The sequence below is a fragment of the Scyliorhinus canicula genome, chromosome 7 (genome assembly GCF_902713615.1).
Source record: "Scyliorhinus canicula chromosome 7, sScyCan1.1, whole genome shotgun sequence".
Classification (NCBI taxonomy): domain Eukaryota; kingdom Metazoa; phylum Chordata; class Chondrichthyes; order Carcharhiniformes; family Scyliorhinidae; genus Scyliorhinus; species Scyliorhinus canicula.
Window position 1 is genome coordinate 53,096,076 of NC_052152.1, and position 19,195 is coordinate 53,115,270.

Consider the following 19,195-nt stretch of genomic DNA (forward strand, 5'->3'; position numbering starts at 1 on the left):
CCTTAGATCCCCTCGCTCTCTGATTTGTCATACGTCATGGCCAACATCGGATGAGCAGTAATTTCTCCCAACTAAATATTGGGAAGACTGAAGCTTTAGTTCCGTCAGAAACTCCATAACTACGACATCAATCCCTGGCATCACTTAAACTGGGTGAGATGTCTTAACCTTGGTGTTATGTTTGAACCAAGATGAGTTTCCAGCCACACATGGCACTATCACCAAGACTGCTTATAGCTGCATAGCTTAGCTTGACTCAACTGTGGCTTTGAATCGTCTGCTGAAACCCTCACATGTAGCTTTATTATCCCTAGATTTGGTTATTCTCATGCATTCCTGGCTGGCTCTTCATCTCACACACAAACTTGGGCTCATAGGTTACTACTGCATGTGACTTAACCTGTTCTGAATTTCATTCACCCATTGCCTGTATTTGCTGACTTTCATTCCGGCAATACCCAGGTGTTAAAATCATAGAATCCCTACAGTGCAGAATGAGGCCATTCAGCCCACTGAGTCTGCAACAGATGTCCTAGCCCTGTCTGTGTAGCTTCCTAAAATCCTACAAGTCTTTGAAATCTCTTTGCTACTCCAATTCAGGACTCTTGCTCATCACTGATTTTAATCTCTCCACCATTGTCAACTGTGCTTTAGCTACCTTTGCCTGAACTCTTAAAGTTCCCTCTAAAATTTGCTGCATCTTTTAAGATGCTCCCTAAAACTTATCTTTTTGATACCTTTTTGGGCATTGGTTCTAATATCACCCTACGTGGCTTGGTGTGTTTTCTTTTAAATTGACAATTCTTGTTAAGCCTCTTGAAGTGTTTTACTGAATAAAATGTTACGTAATTCATGCCCATGAGAAAATGTCCAGTGGGCCAAACCTGCAACCAGAATGGTTTCAGCCGGACATGTATATGCAACATTTACTGTTGGTAGGGCAGCACAGTGGTTAGTACTGCGGCCTCACAGCACCAGGGACCCGGGTTCAATTCCTGCTTTGGATGACTGTCTGTGGAGTTTGCACTTTCTCCTCGTGCCTAATTGGGTTTCCTCCGAGTGCTCCGGTTTCCTCCCGCAATCCAAAGATGTGCAGGTTGGGTGGATTGGCCATGCTAAATTGCCCTTGGTGTCCAAAATTGCCCTTAGTGTCGGGTGGGGTTACTAGGTTATGGGGATAGGGTGGAGGTGTGACACGGACCTTGGGTAGGGTGCTCTTTCCAAGAGCCGGTGCAGACTCGATGGGCCGAATGGCTGCCTCCTGCACTGTGAATTCTATGATTTCCCTAGAGGCACTTTCTTGTTTCAGAACAGATTATTGGTTGCTGCTAGTGTCAGTGATTTGAGCCGGAAATTAAATCAGTGGCGCTGTGGGTATGGTGAAACAATTGAGATCAAGACAGCGAACAAGAAATTGCAAAAACTGAAAAATTTGCAAAACAGAAGGAAGTGAGAAAAAAATTAAAAATACAATGTGTGAAAATCTGGCAGCAAATGCAGAAGGTGGCAGAAGCGTGTGAAAAGTTGACCCCAACCTCTCATTTACTGTTCCTCAATTGACGGCTACTGTAGATAATTATATTCCCAAACAGACATTCATTTGTGGCCATTTTGTGTCTCTTACAATCAGCTCTATTTTCTATTCAAAATAATTGATGAAAAAGAAGCAACACATTAAAACTTGAAGAAAATCTCTAATTTTTAAAAGATCAATTTTCTAGCCAACTAAATATTTGGTTGCTATTTTATCTATTCATTGACCTTAGTGCAGTGAAGTCATTAATGGGTTCACTCAGCTGTGCCTATTATATTGCTGGATGATTCCAGTAATTGTTTTGAATCAAGGCATATCACCTCATTAATGTTCACTGCTTTGTTCAAAGGTGTACTTTTGAACTCTGTATAACCTGGAAAAAGTGACTCTGCAAAAATTGTTTTTAAAAAAAAAAAAAAATAACCACAACCATAATGAAATATTGTAAAGGAGGGAATTTAGAGTCTGAACAGTGGAGGGCAGCAGGCAGCACAACTGGCAGACTTGAGTGGATTCCTTTCCCATTAGGATGTTGATGTATTTACATTAGCTGCACACAAACTCAAACGCTCGAGCATGCAAAGTGCATTCTGAGTAGAATGAAGATACTGATCCAAGTGATTTGCTCAGCTGCACTGTAAGTCACTGCCTTCAGCAATGATCAAGCAGGTCAGAATGAAGTTGGTAACAAACTACAGTTTGAGGAGCTCAAATTGGAATACAATCTCTCGGGCTGAATTTCAAGTTTTGCTAAAGTTAAATCTTCCACGATACCTTGCGAATCAGTGGTTTCAAGGAACAGGCAAGAAAGTAGAGTTGGGGCCACAATCCGATCAGCCACGATCTTATCAAAAGACTATGCAGCCTCAGTGGGCCAAAAGGCCAACTCTTACTGCTTATGATCTTATGAAGAGAATGGAGCTTGTGGTGGGAGCTAAAAATTATAATTTTTGGACTTTGCAATATCTTGAAAATATCCAAATATCTCCTTGGGTTTAAGGTACGGCCTCTTGCAAGGGTGAATTGCATGGTGCACAGAATTTTGTGGCATTGATATAACTATTTAACAATCGACTGTGGTTAAAGAATAGCGTTCTTGTAGTTTCTAGGTAGATTTTCCAAGATGTGATTAGTTGTGTGCATATGCGTCTTTATAATATATTTAAATTATTTTCTCTCCAGACTGCAAGTGACAAATATGAGCCTGCAGCAACATCAGAAAATGCCACCAAATCCAAGAAGAAAGATAAGCAATCAAAAAAAAAGAATTTGGATGAACTTAAGAAGGAAGTCTCTCTGGTACAGAACAATGTTTCATTTTTTTTGGTCTTGAGAATGCGCATATTAATTTTATTTGGTGTTTTTAATGTCTCCCTAATCCATGTGAAAACTGTTTGAGATTATATAATACTCAACTTTTCTGTTCCAGGACGATCATAAAATTACTTTGGATGAACTTCAGCAGAAATATGGTACCGACCTGAATCGGGTAGGGAATGCTTATCAATGGTTATTTGTTCAGTAACCTTCTGTCTGTATTTTCTACAAATGTCATGTTTAGTCTGTAGACCTTTAACTCATGTTGTTGAAAAAAAATGACGTGTGCCATTTTAATAGGTTACTAGTTCTACGTTCCATTCTTCATACGCACACTACCAATACTCAGCTCTGCCAACTCAGTTCTTCTGTTGTCTCTGCACTGTTCTGTTCCTTGTCTGCCACCTGTTTTGGGATGTGCTGCCGTTTTCTGCAGTTTAAGCATCGAGAAGTCCAAAATCATCATTTTCAGCTCCTAACACAAACTCCATCTTCATAAGAAATAGTAGCAGGTGTAGGCCCACCAAGCTGCCTTTGCTATTCAATAAGATCATGGCTGATCTTATTGTGGCCTGAACTTCAATTCCTTGCCTGTTCCCATTTGGCTCCCTTGTCAATCATAAGTCTAACTCTACCTCAAATATATTCAGTGACCCAGCCACCAGTCCTTTTTGAGAAAGAGAATTCCAAAAACACTCCGAAGAAATTCCTCTTGATCCCTTTGAATAGGAGACCTATTATTTTTAAACTTTGCTCCCTGGTTCTAGATTTCCCCCACAAGAGAGAACATTCAGCATTTACCCTGCCAAGCCCCCTCAGAGTCTTGTATGTTTCAAATAAGATCATCCTTTGGTCTTTTCTAGAATTTTCCCAATCTTCTACCTACCACTAATCACTGCATCATTGAAATCTTTTGTTTCAATTTAATACTGTCCTTAACTTTCCTTAGATAGCACAGATGGTGCATCCGCCTCAGAGTCTTTCTTTATCAATAATAATAATCTTTATTGTCACAAGTAAGCTTACATTAACACTGCAATGAAGTTGCTGTGAAAAGCCAGAATATATCTTTGTTGAGAGTTACCAAATATCTTGTTAAGTGTCTGCCATTGCTTCTCTACTACCTTTTAACCTATTTTCCCATCCTAATTTAGCCAAGACTGTCTTCATACCCTTGTAATTGTCTTTACGTTTAAGACACTAGTTTTGGTCCCAAATTTCTCATTCTCAAACTGAATGTGACATTCTAATGTAATCACTATTACCTAGAGGATCCTTTACTAGAGGTCATTTATTAATCTTGTCTCATTACACATTACCAGGTCTAAAATAGCCTGTTCCCTACTGTACATATCTTGACCATAAACTCATCATCCAGGTTATCTTTGCCAATTTGATTTGTCCAATCAAAATGATCATCCGGATTGCCCACTATTATTACAGAGCCTTTCTTTAAGGCTCTATTATTTCTTAATTTATGCTACAATGTAAAGACTGTTAGGGGCCGATAAACCATTCTCACCTGTGACTGTTTTCCTTTGCTATTTCTTAGTTCCATCCATTTTGATCCTCTGAACCAAGATCAATGTACTGATCCCTGATTGGAGCTTCCCAACCTCCTTTTCCTTCTTATTCTTCCGAAATGTCCAATTCCCTTGAATGTTCAGGTTCCCGCTGTGGTCACTTTGCAATTATACCTTTGTATATATCACATCATAGTGAGCGAATCTGGTAGGAGGAAAGAGCGAGACTGAGTGGTGCCAGGGGCGATAACCTGAGCACGAGAAAGAATAGAGCTGCATGAATTGAAACCATAACAATCCCCCACACTAATCTTTGAGCCATGCATTCAGTTCTCTGATCATATTTATCCTATGCCAGTTTGCTTGTGGCTAAAATAGTGATCCAGACATTTTGCCCAGACACGATCTAGTTTGCAAGCTTGGTATCCTGTTACATACTGATCTCTGATTATGATGTCACTCCTTCAAATTGTCTGTGCCCTGCCTTGCACCATGTTCTTTTGCCCATCAACTTGCTTGTTGCTGACCAACATTGGTTCCTGAATTTGAAACACTACCCAATTTAAAATTCCTCCCTGGAGTGTGAGCCCCTTCATAGCTTTGCTGTTCCCCATCCTTGTAACTGCCTCCAACCCTAAACCTCCTCACCTCTCCCATAATTTTAATTAACTGATTATTGTAAATTTCATCCTCTTCAAACCTTGTTGGTTTGTCCTGTCATTAGAAGTCGAAAGTCGCTCCAAAAACCTCTCAGCATCTTCATCCCCTTTGAGGCCCTAAAGTCCACCTCCAAGTATCTGGCTTTGTCCATTTTTTTGCTGAATTACATTTCTGTGAAGTAAATAAGCGAAAGTTATTGACTATTTAAAATTTTAGGTCCTGTACTTTCTTTCTCTTAACAAAATATATGTGTGGCCCTTACTGTCTGATGAATATGTTGAGAATAACTTCCACTCTGCCATTCCACTGCTACTTTCTTAACTGGAAATCTCTATTCTATTTCGCCCGACCTTTCGACTCTGCGAGGTCTACATAGGACAGTGCAATCCTGAGGCTTTCAGTCGAGCACTGCAGAATTGGAAGTAAGGAGGCCGAGTCCCTGTTTTTTTTTAACCACACCAGCTGCCGTAAATAAGATGAGTTTAGGTGCAGCCACTTTCAAGCCAGGCAGGAAGGTAGCTTTGTCGGGTGAGTGCTTAGAATTTGGAGAGTAGGGACTTATCGGGTAATCAGGGTAGGGGGGTGTGGCAGTCGAGGAAAGAGGACTGGACAGTCCGGGAAATGGAGGGTGCCAGGCAGTCAGCGGGGGGAGGGCCGGCATATGATAGGGGAGTGGAGGGCGGGTTAGGACCGAGGAGAGGTAGTCGGGGAACGGGGGAGTCTTGTGGGGGAGGATAGCTGGGTATGGGAGAGTCTCTTGGGGTTTAATGTATGTCCCTTGTGGGGTGAGGTTGTGTGAAGAGTCCTCTGGCGGGGGGGGGGGTAGCATGGGCCTTTACAGTGGCTACCAAGAAACTAGAAATGGTTTTAACCTTTCCTGGGTAACCTGATGTAACACAGTGAGAAGTTGCTAGTGCAGGGTTGTTGCCTGCCGGAAGTTTGCGCTTCCCCGGATCTTTACCTGGAAACTTCTGGGGGAGGGGGGTTTAACTTTGAGGACACATCACATTTGAGCATTGCTCTGTTCCTGCCTGATGTTCAAATATGTTTTTCTTTCGTAGAGACTTGTGGTTTGAAGAAGAAACTGTAGCACTTTCAAGCACCCAAGTGCTATCCAAGTTGGTGTTTTTAGTTGATCCATTTAATGTGGCGAGCTCATGAGCTCATCCACTCAATATTTCGAGAATAGACAATTTAATTATGTGACTTTCTGTACTGCAGTAAGGAAGTAGTCATAGGGCAAGCTTTCTGGTTTACATTGTCACGAAAATGATAGTTTAAAGTCAAACCAAAGAAATTGCTGTTCACTGCACATACTTTTATTTTGACTATGGGCCATAACCTCTGAGCTCCATGGTGTTATTTTTGAGAGGGGTACCCCGAGATCTGCTGGGGGACACATGCCCCATCCGGACATTTCCGGGTAAGGATTGCACAGCAATTGCCCTGCACTGGAAACCACCTGATAATGTGATTTAAATCACAAACCTCGGATGGTTCTGACTGTCAGAACTTTTGGATTGGATTGGATTTGTTTATTGTCACGTGTACCGAGGTACAGTGAAAAGTATTTTTCTGCAAGCAGCTCAACAGATCATTCAGTACATGGAAGAAAAGGGAATTAAACAAAATTCAAGAAAATACATGAGAATACATAATAGGGCAACACAAGATATACAATGTAACTACATAAGCATTGGCATCGGTTGAAGCATGCAGGGTGTAGTGTTAATGAGGTCAGTCAATAAGAGGGTCATTTAGGAGTCTGGTGACAGTGGGGAAGAAGCTGTTTTTGAATCTGTTCGTGCGTGTTCTCAGACTTCTGTATCTCCTGCCCGATGGAAGAAGTTGGAAAAGTGAGTAAGTGAAAAGGGAGGGATCCTTGATTATGCTGCCTGCTTTCCCCCAGGCAGCGGGAGGTGTAGATGGAGTCCATGGATGGGAGGCAGGTTTGTGTGATGGACTGGGCGTTATTCACGACTCTGAAGTTCCTTGCGGTCCTGGGCCGAGCAGTTGCCATACCAGGCTGTGATGCAACCCAATAGGATGCTTTCTATGGTGCATCTGTAAATGTTGGTAAGGGTTAATGTGGACATGCCGAATTTCCTTAGTTTCCTGAGGGGGTTTAGGCGCTGTTGTGCTTCCTTGGTGATAGCGTCGACGTGAGTGGACCAGGACAGATTTTTGGTGATGTGCACCCCTAGGAATTTGAAACTGCTAACCATCTCCACCTCGGCCCCGTTGATGCTGACAGAGGTGTGTACAGTACTTTGCTTCCTGAAGTCGATGACCAGCTCTTTAGTTTTGCTGGCATTGAGGGAGAGATTGTTGTCGTTATGCCACTCCACTAGGTTCTCTATCTCCCTCCTGTATTCGGACTCGTCGTTATTTGAGATCCTGCCCACTATGGTCGTATCGTCGTCAGCAAACTTGGGTAACTATTGTACAGACCCACACTAACTCCCTCATACCCCTGATCCCCTACAGGGCCCCAGCTACTCCTCACCATCCCCCTCGCCCTGGTCTAAATGCAGATCTCTCTTTCTCCCCCCCCCCCCCACCCCAAACTAATATGCACTGACCTCCCTTCACCAACTGCGTGGTTTCCCCACCTCCACCCTAGACTTGCTGACCCATCCCTTTTAATTCCCCCCACTCAAACTCTTAACAACTTATCTGACAAACCTGCCTTCTCCCTGATTAAAAGTGGCTGGACCTTTTAAATCATCTGATTGTCGGAAACCAGTGCTGTAAAAAAAAAAGATTGGGGGGGGGGGGGGTTGGGTTGGTGAAACAGGATTCAGAAAAACCTCAAAGCAAGGAAGTAGGACCTGAGTGGCAATCCGTCTCTGATTGTAACCCGGTGGAGATTCAGGCTGTTTCAATTTTCATTGAGACATCGCGGTACGCAGTTTAAACTAGCCGAATTGTGAAGGAGTGTTTTTTAACCTCCAGAATTAGCACAGATGTCATCAAGCTATGTTTATTTCATATGAAGGAAAACTGCCTATGTAGCACTATTTATATAATGATAGGAGAGTTCAGGAGTTCAAGGTCATTGTATCCTCTTCCTGGAAGAATCACATGCACAACAAAGTTTGTATCAGTAGTTTCCGCTATGAATAAGACTTCCTGGTTTAGTGATTTGGAATTTTGAATCCTGTCATGTTGCAGATCACTTCCTGCTTGCTTGTGCAGATTATCTATTGCCGAAGAGTATGAGAACTTTAAAATCTCGTGGCTTCTTCAACAGACTACCTTCTTATTTTGATTGTCCGGTTAAAAGGAGAAATTCTTTTCAATATTTGGGAGTTTCTTGATATGGAGTCTTACAGACCAAACATAATGTATTGTCAGTTGTTTTGTATCACATTTACTGGCCTAAATCTTCCAGTCCAGCCCACTGCAGGAAGCACTGTGGGCAGTACGGTAAGTACAATGACCTCGGGTGGAATTTCTGGTCATGGGATGGGTGGGACTGGAAAATCCCACCAACTAAGTGGGACTTTGTTCGATCTCACCCTTATCTAATTTGTTGCCTGGTCACTCTCTGAGATCATTTACTTTGATAGTGTTGCATTTTATCATTAAAACGGCTTGGCTCACAATCATGGAAAACTAATCTCAAAAGTTATGCTATTCCATTTAGCTAAAACAGAGACTCGATTGACTGACATGACTTGAATCTAGTTGGGCAAATTGTTCAGTCTCTCTCACATGAAAGGATTCCAAATCCTTAAAACTGAAAACAAGTGTTTCTGTAGCCAGTGTTTGGTTGAGTGACATTGATTATTGGCCACAGTCTCAGTAAAGGTCTGCGAACTAAGGATACTTCAAGCCCGCCCGGGACTACCTGTGAGTTTGTTGTGAAGGAAAGGAGGAGACAGAATTGCCCTATGTTTCTGCACCTTTTGCCCTCATTCATTTTGTCCAAACAACGTGTGCTTACTATTTTTCTCATTGAGCTTTTTGGATCAGGGAAGTAGTTCCTACTCATTTGGTAAATGTAGCTCTAACAATTCCTCTGGTAAATATGTTGCCCATTCTGGAACAGTGTCATATAAAACAAGAAGATCTCAAATATAATCCCCACTGCTAAGAATTTGTTGAGGTACAACAGTGCTCCTGAACTAGGGTAAAGGGTGGAATTGGCTAAGGATCCTAATCTACCTTTTTCCAGTGATTGCATGCATAGAGTTTTCCCTTAATGAGAATTTGGTTTGACTGTGAAGATCTAGTGGTTGAAGAGCATGGTAACATTTGTAGTGGTTGAAGAGCATGGTAACATTTGGGTTTATCCATGAAGAATGGCCAGTTAGCTGAGCAGCTGGGGGTAGTGGGGCATCTGGTACCTTTGGAACTCTTAATGAAGTAAGAAGTCTTACAACACCAGGTTAAAGTCCAACAGGTTTGTTTCGAATCACGAGCTTTCGGAGCGCAGCTCCTTCATCAGGTGAATGACTTTAACCTGGTGTTGTAAGACTGCTTACTGTGCCCACCCCAGTCCAACGCTGGCATCTCCACATCATGGATACTATTAAAAGAAGGGAGAAAAAGTATTTAAAAATTGAAAGTTAAAAATATGAAAGAGGATTGCTGTTTCATTAGTGCTTATGTGATATTTGTCCTTTTAGGGTCTCACGCATGCAAAGGTTAAAGAGGTTTTTGCTCGTGATGGTCCTAATGCACTAACACCTCCACCCACCACTCCTGAGTGGATAAAGTTCTGTAGGCAGCTCTTTGGTGGCTTCTCAATTCTACTGTGGATTGGTGCACTTCTTTGCTTTATAGCTTATGGTATTCAGGCTGCAACAGAGGATGAGCCAGCCAATGATAATGTAAGTGAAACTATTTTCCTACCCTATAGTTGAAATTATGCTGTATGAATTATGTTGCCATCTTGGTTTTGATATATTTCTTCTCCTTATGTGTATCTTGTGATTTCTGCAGTTATACCTTGGAGTTGTATTGTCCACTGTGGTCATAGTAACTGGTTGTTTCTCATACTACCAAGAAGCTAAGAGCTCAAAAATCATGGAGTCTTTCAAGAACATGGTGCCTCAGGTATGTAATCTCTGTGATCCAACTAAACGAAAGATATTTTTCTGAAAAGTGTAAATATGGCTGCTGTGACAATTTGATTCTCTCCATTCCAGCAAGCCCTTGTTATCCGAGAAGGTGAGAAGAGTACCATCAATGCTGAGCATGTAGTTGCTGGAGATTTGGTGGAGGTTAAAGGTGGTGACAGGATCCCTGCAGATTTGCGAATCATCTCTGCACATGGTTGCAAGGTGTGTATGGCTATTGCAATATGAGAATCTTTCAGTGGGTCGGTGCAGACTCAATGGGCTGAATGGCATCCTTCTGCACTGTAGGAATTCTATGAAATTGAGATTAGTGTATGCAGCTTGTGTATGCCTTTTGTTTAGTTGTGTTCAGAGTTTTTATTTACTTTATTCATTAACCGGATGTTAGTGTTGCTGGCTAGACCAGCATTTATTGCTCATTGCTAATTGCCCTCAAGAAGGTGATGAGCTACATTCTTGAACCATTGCATTCCATATGGTGTAAGGCCACACAACATGCTTTAAGAAAGAATGTTCCAGGATTTTGACCCAGCAACAATGAAGGAGTCTCGGCAAGTTATCTACCAGTGAAAGAGGGAATGACTGTTTAAAATGGCAAGTGGGGTGGGGTGCGAGTCATGTGGGCTGCTTTGTCCTGGATGATGTCAAGTTTGAGTGTTGTTCGTGCTGTACTCAGTCAGGCAAGTGGCAGTTTGCCACCACATCCTGAATTAGACAAGAAGAATTAGGCCATTCAGCCCATCGGGTCTGCTCCGCCATTCTATCATGGCTAATATGTTGCTCATCCCCCATTCTCCAGCCTTTTCCGTGGGGGGGGGGGAGGAGAATAGCGGGAGGGCGTGAAAATTGTCGGGAAGGCCCTCCCGGTATTCTCCGACCCGTCGTGGGCAGCGGAGAATCGTGCCCATGGTCTCTCGTTCTAGAATTCCCCACAAGAGGAAGCATTTGCTCCACATCTATTTTATCCATACCTTTTATCATCTTGTTTGCCTCAATTGGATCTCCCCTCATTCTTCTAAACTCTGGAGAGCATTGGCCTAAGCTGCTCAATCTCTCTTCATAAAACAAACCCCCTCATCTCTGGAGTCAATCTAGTGAGCCTCTTCTGAACTGCCACCAATGCCACTGCATCTTTCCTCAAAATAAGGGGACCAAAACTGTGCACAATGCTGCAGGTGCGGTCTCTCCAATGCCTTGTATGTTGCAACAATGCTACCTTGTCTTTATACTTTATTCCTCTAGCTACAAATGCCAATGTTCCATTTCCTTTCTGTATTATCTGCTGTACCTTGAAGTTAAAACTCACCACTATTCTTAGAATTCCCCCTATACAAAAAAAAAGGTTGATATTCTAAATGGTGAACAGGGATTCTCACTCCCTGACTCCAATGCAGGCTTCTGTGGGTGCTATTCAGGTCAAACTATCTTTTCAAGTTATCCCCCAGTATAACCCATACCTTCACCGAAGAATTTTACCTACTTACCCCTTAATAGCATCGATGTCCTGGGTCCTGCGTTATTAAGGAAGTGAAGTAAGCTAATAACAACTTTTTCAGGTTAAGTTAAGTTATTTTATTATTATAATTTTTTCTTTTAAAAGCTGCAAACACTTTCTTTACAGAAAGGTAAAAAGATCTTGCTTCTGGATGCTGCTGCTGGATGCTTCAGGCCCACCTTGGCAATCGATCTTCTTAAAATCTGGTCTTCTTGAGTTGTATTCGCTGGTGAACTCGGTTGCTGTGTCCTGTTCTTCCCATGCACCGAGCTGTGAGAGCTGGCTCTGCTAGCTATCTCTAAGCTGACTCTGACTCCTGTTTAAATTCTAGTCTTCCTTAGATGTATAACTGTTTAAACTCGGCTGCTTGCCCTGTCTTTCCTATGACCGAGCTCTCTCTCTCTCTCTCTCTCGCTCTCTCGCGCTCTCTCTCTCTCTCTCTCTCTCTCTCTCTCTCTCTGCTGTTGCTGTTCGGCTTCTGCTGGCATCTTCCATCCTTTCCAGCTGTTTACTAAGAGAGTTTATTTCAATTAAGGTGTGAAACGTTGCTCTTAGCTGTATGCTAAAATTTAACTTGGTTATGACTTGAAAGACTTGCCTGTTTTAAACATTCGTCACTTAATGCTATTGAAACTCTCATCCATGCTTTTCCAGATGCTTCCTGAGATAGTTACATTCCATGAAGGTGTGAGCCATTGTTTTAGCTTCCCACATGAAACCTGTGTGTTTGCTAAAGCTTGTGAGCAAGAATCTGCATTTTACAACCCTGCTCTTTGCAGCTGCTATGAAACTTTTGTGGGATCTTTCCCTGTACCCTCTCAAACCAGATATTGCCAGACTTCCATGTTTCAAATGACACATTTTTCTGTATTTTCAAGAACAACCTGCATGCTAGTTTTCTGTGACTCATGCACGAGGACACCCAGATCCCTCTGCACCGTAGCACCCCAAAGTCTCTCCCCATTTAGATAATAAATTGCCTTTCCATTTGTCCGCCCAGAGTGGGTGACCTCACACTTATCCCCATTAAACTCCATCTGCCACATTTTGGCTCACTCACCTAACCTATCTATCCATAGTCATTTGTAAGATCCTTATTTCCTCATTGCAACTAACTGTCCCACCTATTTTAGTGTCATCAGCAAATTTGACTATAGAACCTTCTATTCCTATATCCAAGATTGTAAATAGTTGGGCCTAAGGGCTGACCCTTTGGCATCCCACTACTTACATCTTGTCATCCAGAAAAAGACCCATTTATTCCGACTCTTCTGTCCATCAGCCAGTCTTCTATCCAAGCTAATAAATTAACACTAACCCCCATATTATCTAAGCTTGTGTATTAACCTTCTGTGTGAAACCTTATCAAATGCTTCCAGAAGTCAGCACGGTAGCATGGTGGTTAGCATAAATGCTTCACAGCTCCAGGGTCCCAGGTTCGATTCCCGGCTGGGTCACTCTCTGTGCGGAGTCTGCACGTCCTCCCCGTGTGTGTGTGGGTTTCCTCCGGGTGCTCCGGTTTCCTCCCACAGTCCAAAGATGTGCGGGTTAGGTAGATTGGCCATGATAAATTGCCCGTAGTGTCCTAAAAAGTAAGGTTAAGGGGGTGGGGTTGTTGGGTTACGGGTATAGGGTGGATACATGGGTTTGAGTGGGGTGATCATTGCTCGGCACAACATTGAGGGCCGAAGGGCCTGTTCTGTGCTGTACTGTTCTATGTTCTATATACTGCATCTACAGGATCCCCCTTAATCCACTTGACTTGTTACATCTTTGAAGGCGTAATAGTCAACCACTATTTACCCTTCAGACAACCATGCTGACTCTTAATGGATTACGCTTTGACTTTCCAAATGTCCTGATATTACTTCCTTAGTAATGGATTCTAACAATTTCCCAACAACAGATGTTAAACTAACTTTCTGTAATTTCCTACATTCTGCATCCCTCCCTTTTTGAATAAGGGCATTACATTAGCATTTTACCCAATCCATTGGAACCTTGCCCGTGTCCAGGGAATTTTGGAATATTGGATCCACTATCTCTGCTGCCACTTCCTTTGACACCCTAAGATGTAGGCCATCAGGCTATGGGGACTTGTTTGGCTTCCATCCCAATAGTTTGTTGAGTGCGGTTTCCCTATTGAAGCTGATTGTTCTAAATTCCACCCTTTCTATTACCTCTGAATTACCCATTCCTGTAAGGATGGTACTAGTGTCCTCCACCATGAAAGCTGAGGCAAAATATTAGTGTAGCATCTCTGCCATTTCTGTATTCTCCATTATCAACTCTCCGGTTTCATCTTCCAAGGGAACTAACATTCACTTTAGTGACTCTCTATACTTTTATGTACTTACAGAAGCCTTTGCTATCCTTTTTGATACTTTGGGTTAGCTTTCTTTTGTAATTTACATTAGCTCTTTTTATTACATTTTAATTAACTGTTTGCTTATGTTTGAAAGTTTCCTAATCTTCCAGCCTGCCACTGACTTTTACAACGTGGTATACTTTAGTTTTTGTCTTTGTATTGTCCCTAATCTCCTTGCCTAGCCATGGATTTTTTTTTTACCCCTCTTACCATTTTTCTCTATCTCTAGAATATATTTGAGTGTGAGGAATTGTGTATCTCCTTAAACAACTTCCACTGCTCGTTATCTGCCCACCTTTTAGCCTTCCTGTCAACTCTACTCGCACCAAATATGTCATTGTGCCTATGCAATTACCTATGTTTAATTCCGGAAGACTAGTGTGGGACCCCACTTCCTCGTTCCCAAACTGAATCTCACAATGGTTACTATTCCCTAGAGGATCCATAACTATGAGGTCATCAATGAATCCCTCCTTGTGCCTTGCAGATGGTCAACACGCTTTGTAGAGTCAGAAGATGAGAGCTCCTAGCTTTCAACCTGCTTTTGTAGCCACAGTATTTATATTGTTGGTCAATTTCAGTTCCTGGTCAGTGGCAAGGTCCCAGGATGTCACCAGGATAACTATGTTAAGCAGCTCTATATGTTCGGAGTGTAGTTATTTGCTTCTGAAAGGGGGTCTGCAAAGAGCAGAGGATATAAGTACAGCCTCAGAGTGAATTTGGAATTCCAATTCGTGATTCAATTGTATAAAAGCAAAATGATCCTTGCTACCCAAAACCTACTGCACTTTTATGTTTTCATTTAGGTGGACAATTCTTCATTGACTGGAGAATCTGAGCCTCAGACCCGGTCACCTGATTGTACCAGTGATAACCCCCTGGAGACACGGAACATTGCTTTCTTCTCCACCAATTGTGTTGAAGGTATGACTACAATTCCTCTTGACTGGAGAATCTGAGCCTCAGACTCGGTCACCTGAATGTACCAATGAGAACCCCCTGGAGACACAAAACATTGTTTTCTTCTCCATCAATTGCGTTGAAGGTATGACTAGATTCCTATTAGGAAAATCCAGTCAGATTTGGCTTATTAGTAGCACTCTTGCTGCTGAGTTAGAAGATTGTGGGTGCGGACAGCACGGTGGTGCAGTGGTTAGCACTGCTATCTCAATGCGCTGAGGACCCGGATTCGATCCCGGCCCTGGTTCACTGTCCATGTGGAGTGTGCACATTCTCCCCATGTTTACGTGTGTCTCACCTCCACAACCTAAAGATGTGCAGGGGAGATGGATTGGCCACGCTAAATTGCCCCTAAATTAGTTAAAAAAAAAGAATTGGATGCGAGAAGATTGTGGGTCCTAGCCATACTGAGACCTGAGCACCTGATTTGGCCGACACTGTTGTTGTCTATAAATTATCATCCACAGCAATCGATCCGTTTAAATGCGATCGATTAGCTTCCAATGTCCTGTTTAAAATTCTTTGGACTCTGGAATGGTTTCTACAGATTGGAGGGCAGTGAATGTAACCCTGTTATTTAAAAAGGAAGGTAGAGCGAAAACAGGGAACTATAAACCAGTGAACCTAACATAAGTAGTAGGGAAGTTGCTAGTGTACATTATCAAGGATTTCATAGCACAGCATTTTTAAAGCATTGGTGTAATCAGACAAAGTCAGCATGGATTTATGAAAGGAAAATCATGCTTGACAAATCTACTAGAATTCTTTGAAGATGTAACTAGTAGAGATGACCAGGAAGAACCAGTGGATTTAGTTTATTTAGACTTTCAGAAGGCTTTCGACAAGGTCTCCCATACCAGATTAATCTGTAAAGTTAAAGAGCATGGGATTACAAGTAATGTCTTGAGATGGATAGAAATCTGGTTAGCAGATGAAAAGCAAAAGGTTGGAATAAATGAGTCTTTTTCTGATTGGCAGGTAGAGATCTAGTGGGGTACCACAGGGATCTGTGTTAGAACCTCAACTGTTCACATTATATATTAATGATTTGGACGAGGGAAGTAAATATATTATCTCCAAATTTGCAGATGATATAAAGTTGTGTGAGAGGGTGAGCTGTGAGGAAGATGCCGAGATGCTTCAGCGGGATTTGGGCAGGCTGAGTGAGTGGGCACATGCATGGCAGATGCAGTATAATGTGGATAAATGTGAGGTTATCTGCTTTGGTAGCAAAAATAGGAAGACAGATTATTATTTGAATAGATATAAATTGAGAGCGGTGGATACTCTCTGCAAGACCTTAGTGTCCTTGTGCATCAGTTGCTGAAAGTAAATGCGCAGGTGCAGCAGGCAGTAAAGAAGGCAAATGGTATGTTGGACTTCATAGTGAAAGGATTTGAGTATAGGAATAAAGATGTTTTACTGTAATTGTGTAGGACATTGGTGAGGCCATACCTGAAGTATTATGTGCAGTTTTGGTGTCCTTATCTGAGGAAGGATGTTCTTGCTATGGAGGGAGTGCAGCAAAGGTTTACCAGGATGATTGCTGGGATGTCATATGAGAGACTAAATCGGTTAGGGCTAGATTCATTGGAGTTTAGAAAAGTGAGAGGGGATCTCATAGAAACTTACAAAATTCTAACAGGATTAGACGGAGGATATTCAGAGAGAATGTTCCTGATGGAGGGGGAGTCCAGAACGAAGGGGTATAGTTTGAGGATAACGGGAATACCTTTTCGGACCGAGGTGAGGAAGAATTTCATCACCCAGAGTGGTGAGTCCGTGGAATTCGCTACCACAGAAAGTAGTTGAGACCAAAACGTGGTGTAATTTCAAGGAAGAGTTAGATATAGCTCTTGGGGCTAAAGGACCACAGGATATGGGGGTAGAGTCCAATTCTGCATTGGGTCGACAAAGTTGGGCCATTGGCCTTATTACTGCACTATAGAGGGCAGCATGGTGGCACAGTGGTTAGCATTGCTGCCTACGGCGCTGAGGACCCGGGTTCGAATCCCGGCACTGGGTCACTGTCCGTGTGGAGTTTGCACGTTCTCCCCGTGTCTGCGTGGGTTTCACCCCCACAACCCAAAGACGTGCAGGTTAGGTGGATTGGCCATGCTAAATTGCCCTTTAATTGGAAGAAATAATTGGCTACTCTAAATTTTTTTTTTTTTTAAATTACTGCACTATAGTGCTGCACTGAGAGTGCTGCAACTACTTTCAGTGTATCTCTTGAGAGGGATACAAGAACTCCTTGGCATTTATTTGAAAAAGATCATTGCAGTCTCCTGATTTCCTGGCCAGCTATTATTCTTTCATCAACGTCCTCCGAAAGATATATAATTTCTTACTGCTGATAGTGGCGGGCTTACATGAAAATTGGCTATCCAACAGTGACTACATTTTGAGCGCATTCAATAGGATGTGTAAAAGTTTTGGCAACCTCGAGATATTTTCTTGAAATATTAATATCAAACTTGCTGTTCATGTAGGTACTGCTCGTGGTATTGTCATCTGTACAGGTGACCGTACTGTCATGGGTAGGATTGCAACTCTAGCATCTGGACTGGAGGTTGGACGAACTCCAATTGCCATTGAAATCGAACATTTCATCCACATCATCACCGGAGTGGCAGTGTTCCTTGGCGTCAGCTTCTTCATTCTGTCCCTCATTCTTGGATACAGCTGGCTTGAAGCAGTCATCTTCTTGATTGGAATCATTGTTGCCAATGTGCCAGAGGGCTTACTTGCTACTGTCACGGTATGAGATGGCATTGAACTTAGTGGGCCCATTTTCATCTTTACCTCGGAAGTAATTTGGTGGCACAGATTGTTGTAGAACCTGTTCAATGTTCGTTCTGTTGATTTCAAAATACAAGCAGCATCTTTTGAAGAAATAGGGAGCAAATTATTAGGGAGGTGAAGCAAATAAGAATTTGAACCTTTTATCTCCTCTCCAGGTGTGTCTAACCCTGACTGCCAAACGTATGGCTCGGAAAAATTGCTTAGTGAAGAATCTTGAAGCTGTGGAAACACTTGGATCAACCTCCACTATCTGTTCTGACAAGACTGGAACACTAACACAGAATCGAATGACCGTCGCTCACATGTGGTTTGACAACCAGATCCATGAAGCTGATACTACTGAGAACCAGTCAGGTGAGAGGAATAGTTTCCTTAGTATAAGTGCTCAATCTTTTAAAACATAGATTTCACTGGCTGCATCATTTTAGATAAGGAGACCTGTTCTAATCTCAAAGATTTGGGCTTCCTCGTTTGAAACACTGAGATAAGTTGGTGCGCATAGTTATTTGGGGAGAAATTGTCATAAGCCCTCAGTAATCTTGGATGGCTTTGAGTTTTGTACTCGAGTACTTGTCTGCTGGTTAAATGAATTTCGTCAGCTTCCAAATTTTGAGTAAAATTCATGTGATAGCAGTCATTTTTGGTAATAAAGTACAAAAGAGGAAAGGAAGGTGGCAACCAGGCTGATCTATTGCCAGGCAATGATTATTTCGCAAAGTTTACAAACCTTCAGCACTTGGGACAGTTGAGTTAACTGCCTTTCTCTTTTCATGAGACTGTTCTCTGCTACATGTATGAACATGTGGACTAACTGCAGTTAACTATTCTGCAGACTGCTTCATGTTGGCTTGATCCTTTTTTTTTAAACTCGCACCTAAACGCTGTCCTTATAAATTAATGTTTCAAAAGTTGCATAAGATAAAATGGCATAAATATTGCTTGCTTTGAAATTATAAAAATTTGAACCCTCGAAAATGGTATAATTGAGATTTAACGATCAGTGCCTGACTTTTGTAGGTGCTGCCTTTGACAAGACTTCTCCCACTTGGTCTGCACTATCCCGTGTTGCAGCATTGTGCAACCGTGCTGTTTTCCATGCAGGTCAAGAAAATTTGCCAATTCTGAAGGTGAGTTTAATTTTGTGACATAAATTCCGATGGTTTCAAACTTGTGCTCTCTCCACTGGAAATTTCATGATTACGACATAATACAGCTCAAATTTGAGGACTAGGTTTGTCAGATTCCATCAGAGGTGATGATTAATTACCTTTGATGCATAATGGTGCAATCTGCAGTGAAGATAGAATAGAATTCCTACAGTGCACTAGGAGGCCATTCTGCCCATCGAGTTTGCACCGACCCTTCGAAAGACCACCCTACCTAGGCCCAATCTCCCACCCTATTCCTGAAACTCTACCCTAAGGGGCAATTTAACATGGTCAATCC

At 42.3% G+C, this 19,195-nt stretch overlaps 1 protein-coding gene across 1 annotated transcript in view; it reads left to right on the forward strand.

Moving 5' to 3' along the window:
• LOC119968970 (sodium/potassium-transporting ATPase subunit alpha) overlaps positions 1-19,195 on the forward strand; it is a 60,314-nt gene that overhangs the window by 20,052 nt on the left and 21,067 nt on the right. The window contains exons 2-10 of the mRNA XM_038802028.1: positions 2,717-2,833; positions 2,964-3,023; positions 9,669-9,872; positions 9,985-10,098; positions 10,191-10,325; positions 14,791-14,908; positions 17,437-17,705; positions 17,905-18,103; positions 18,767-18,876. Coding sequence (XP_038657956.1) covers positions 2,717-2,833; positions 2,964-3,023; positions 9,669-9,872; positions 9,985-10,098; positions 10,191-10,325; positions 14,791-14,908; positions 17,437-17,705; positions 17,905-18,103; positions 18,767-18,876 — 1,326 coding nt within the window. The remainder of the gene's footprint in view (positions 1-2,716; positions 2,834-2,963; positions 3,024-9,668; positions 9,873-9,984; positions 10,099-10,190; positions 10,326-14,790; positions 14,909-17,436; positions 17,706-17,904; positions 18,104-18,766; positions 18,877-19,195) is intronic.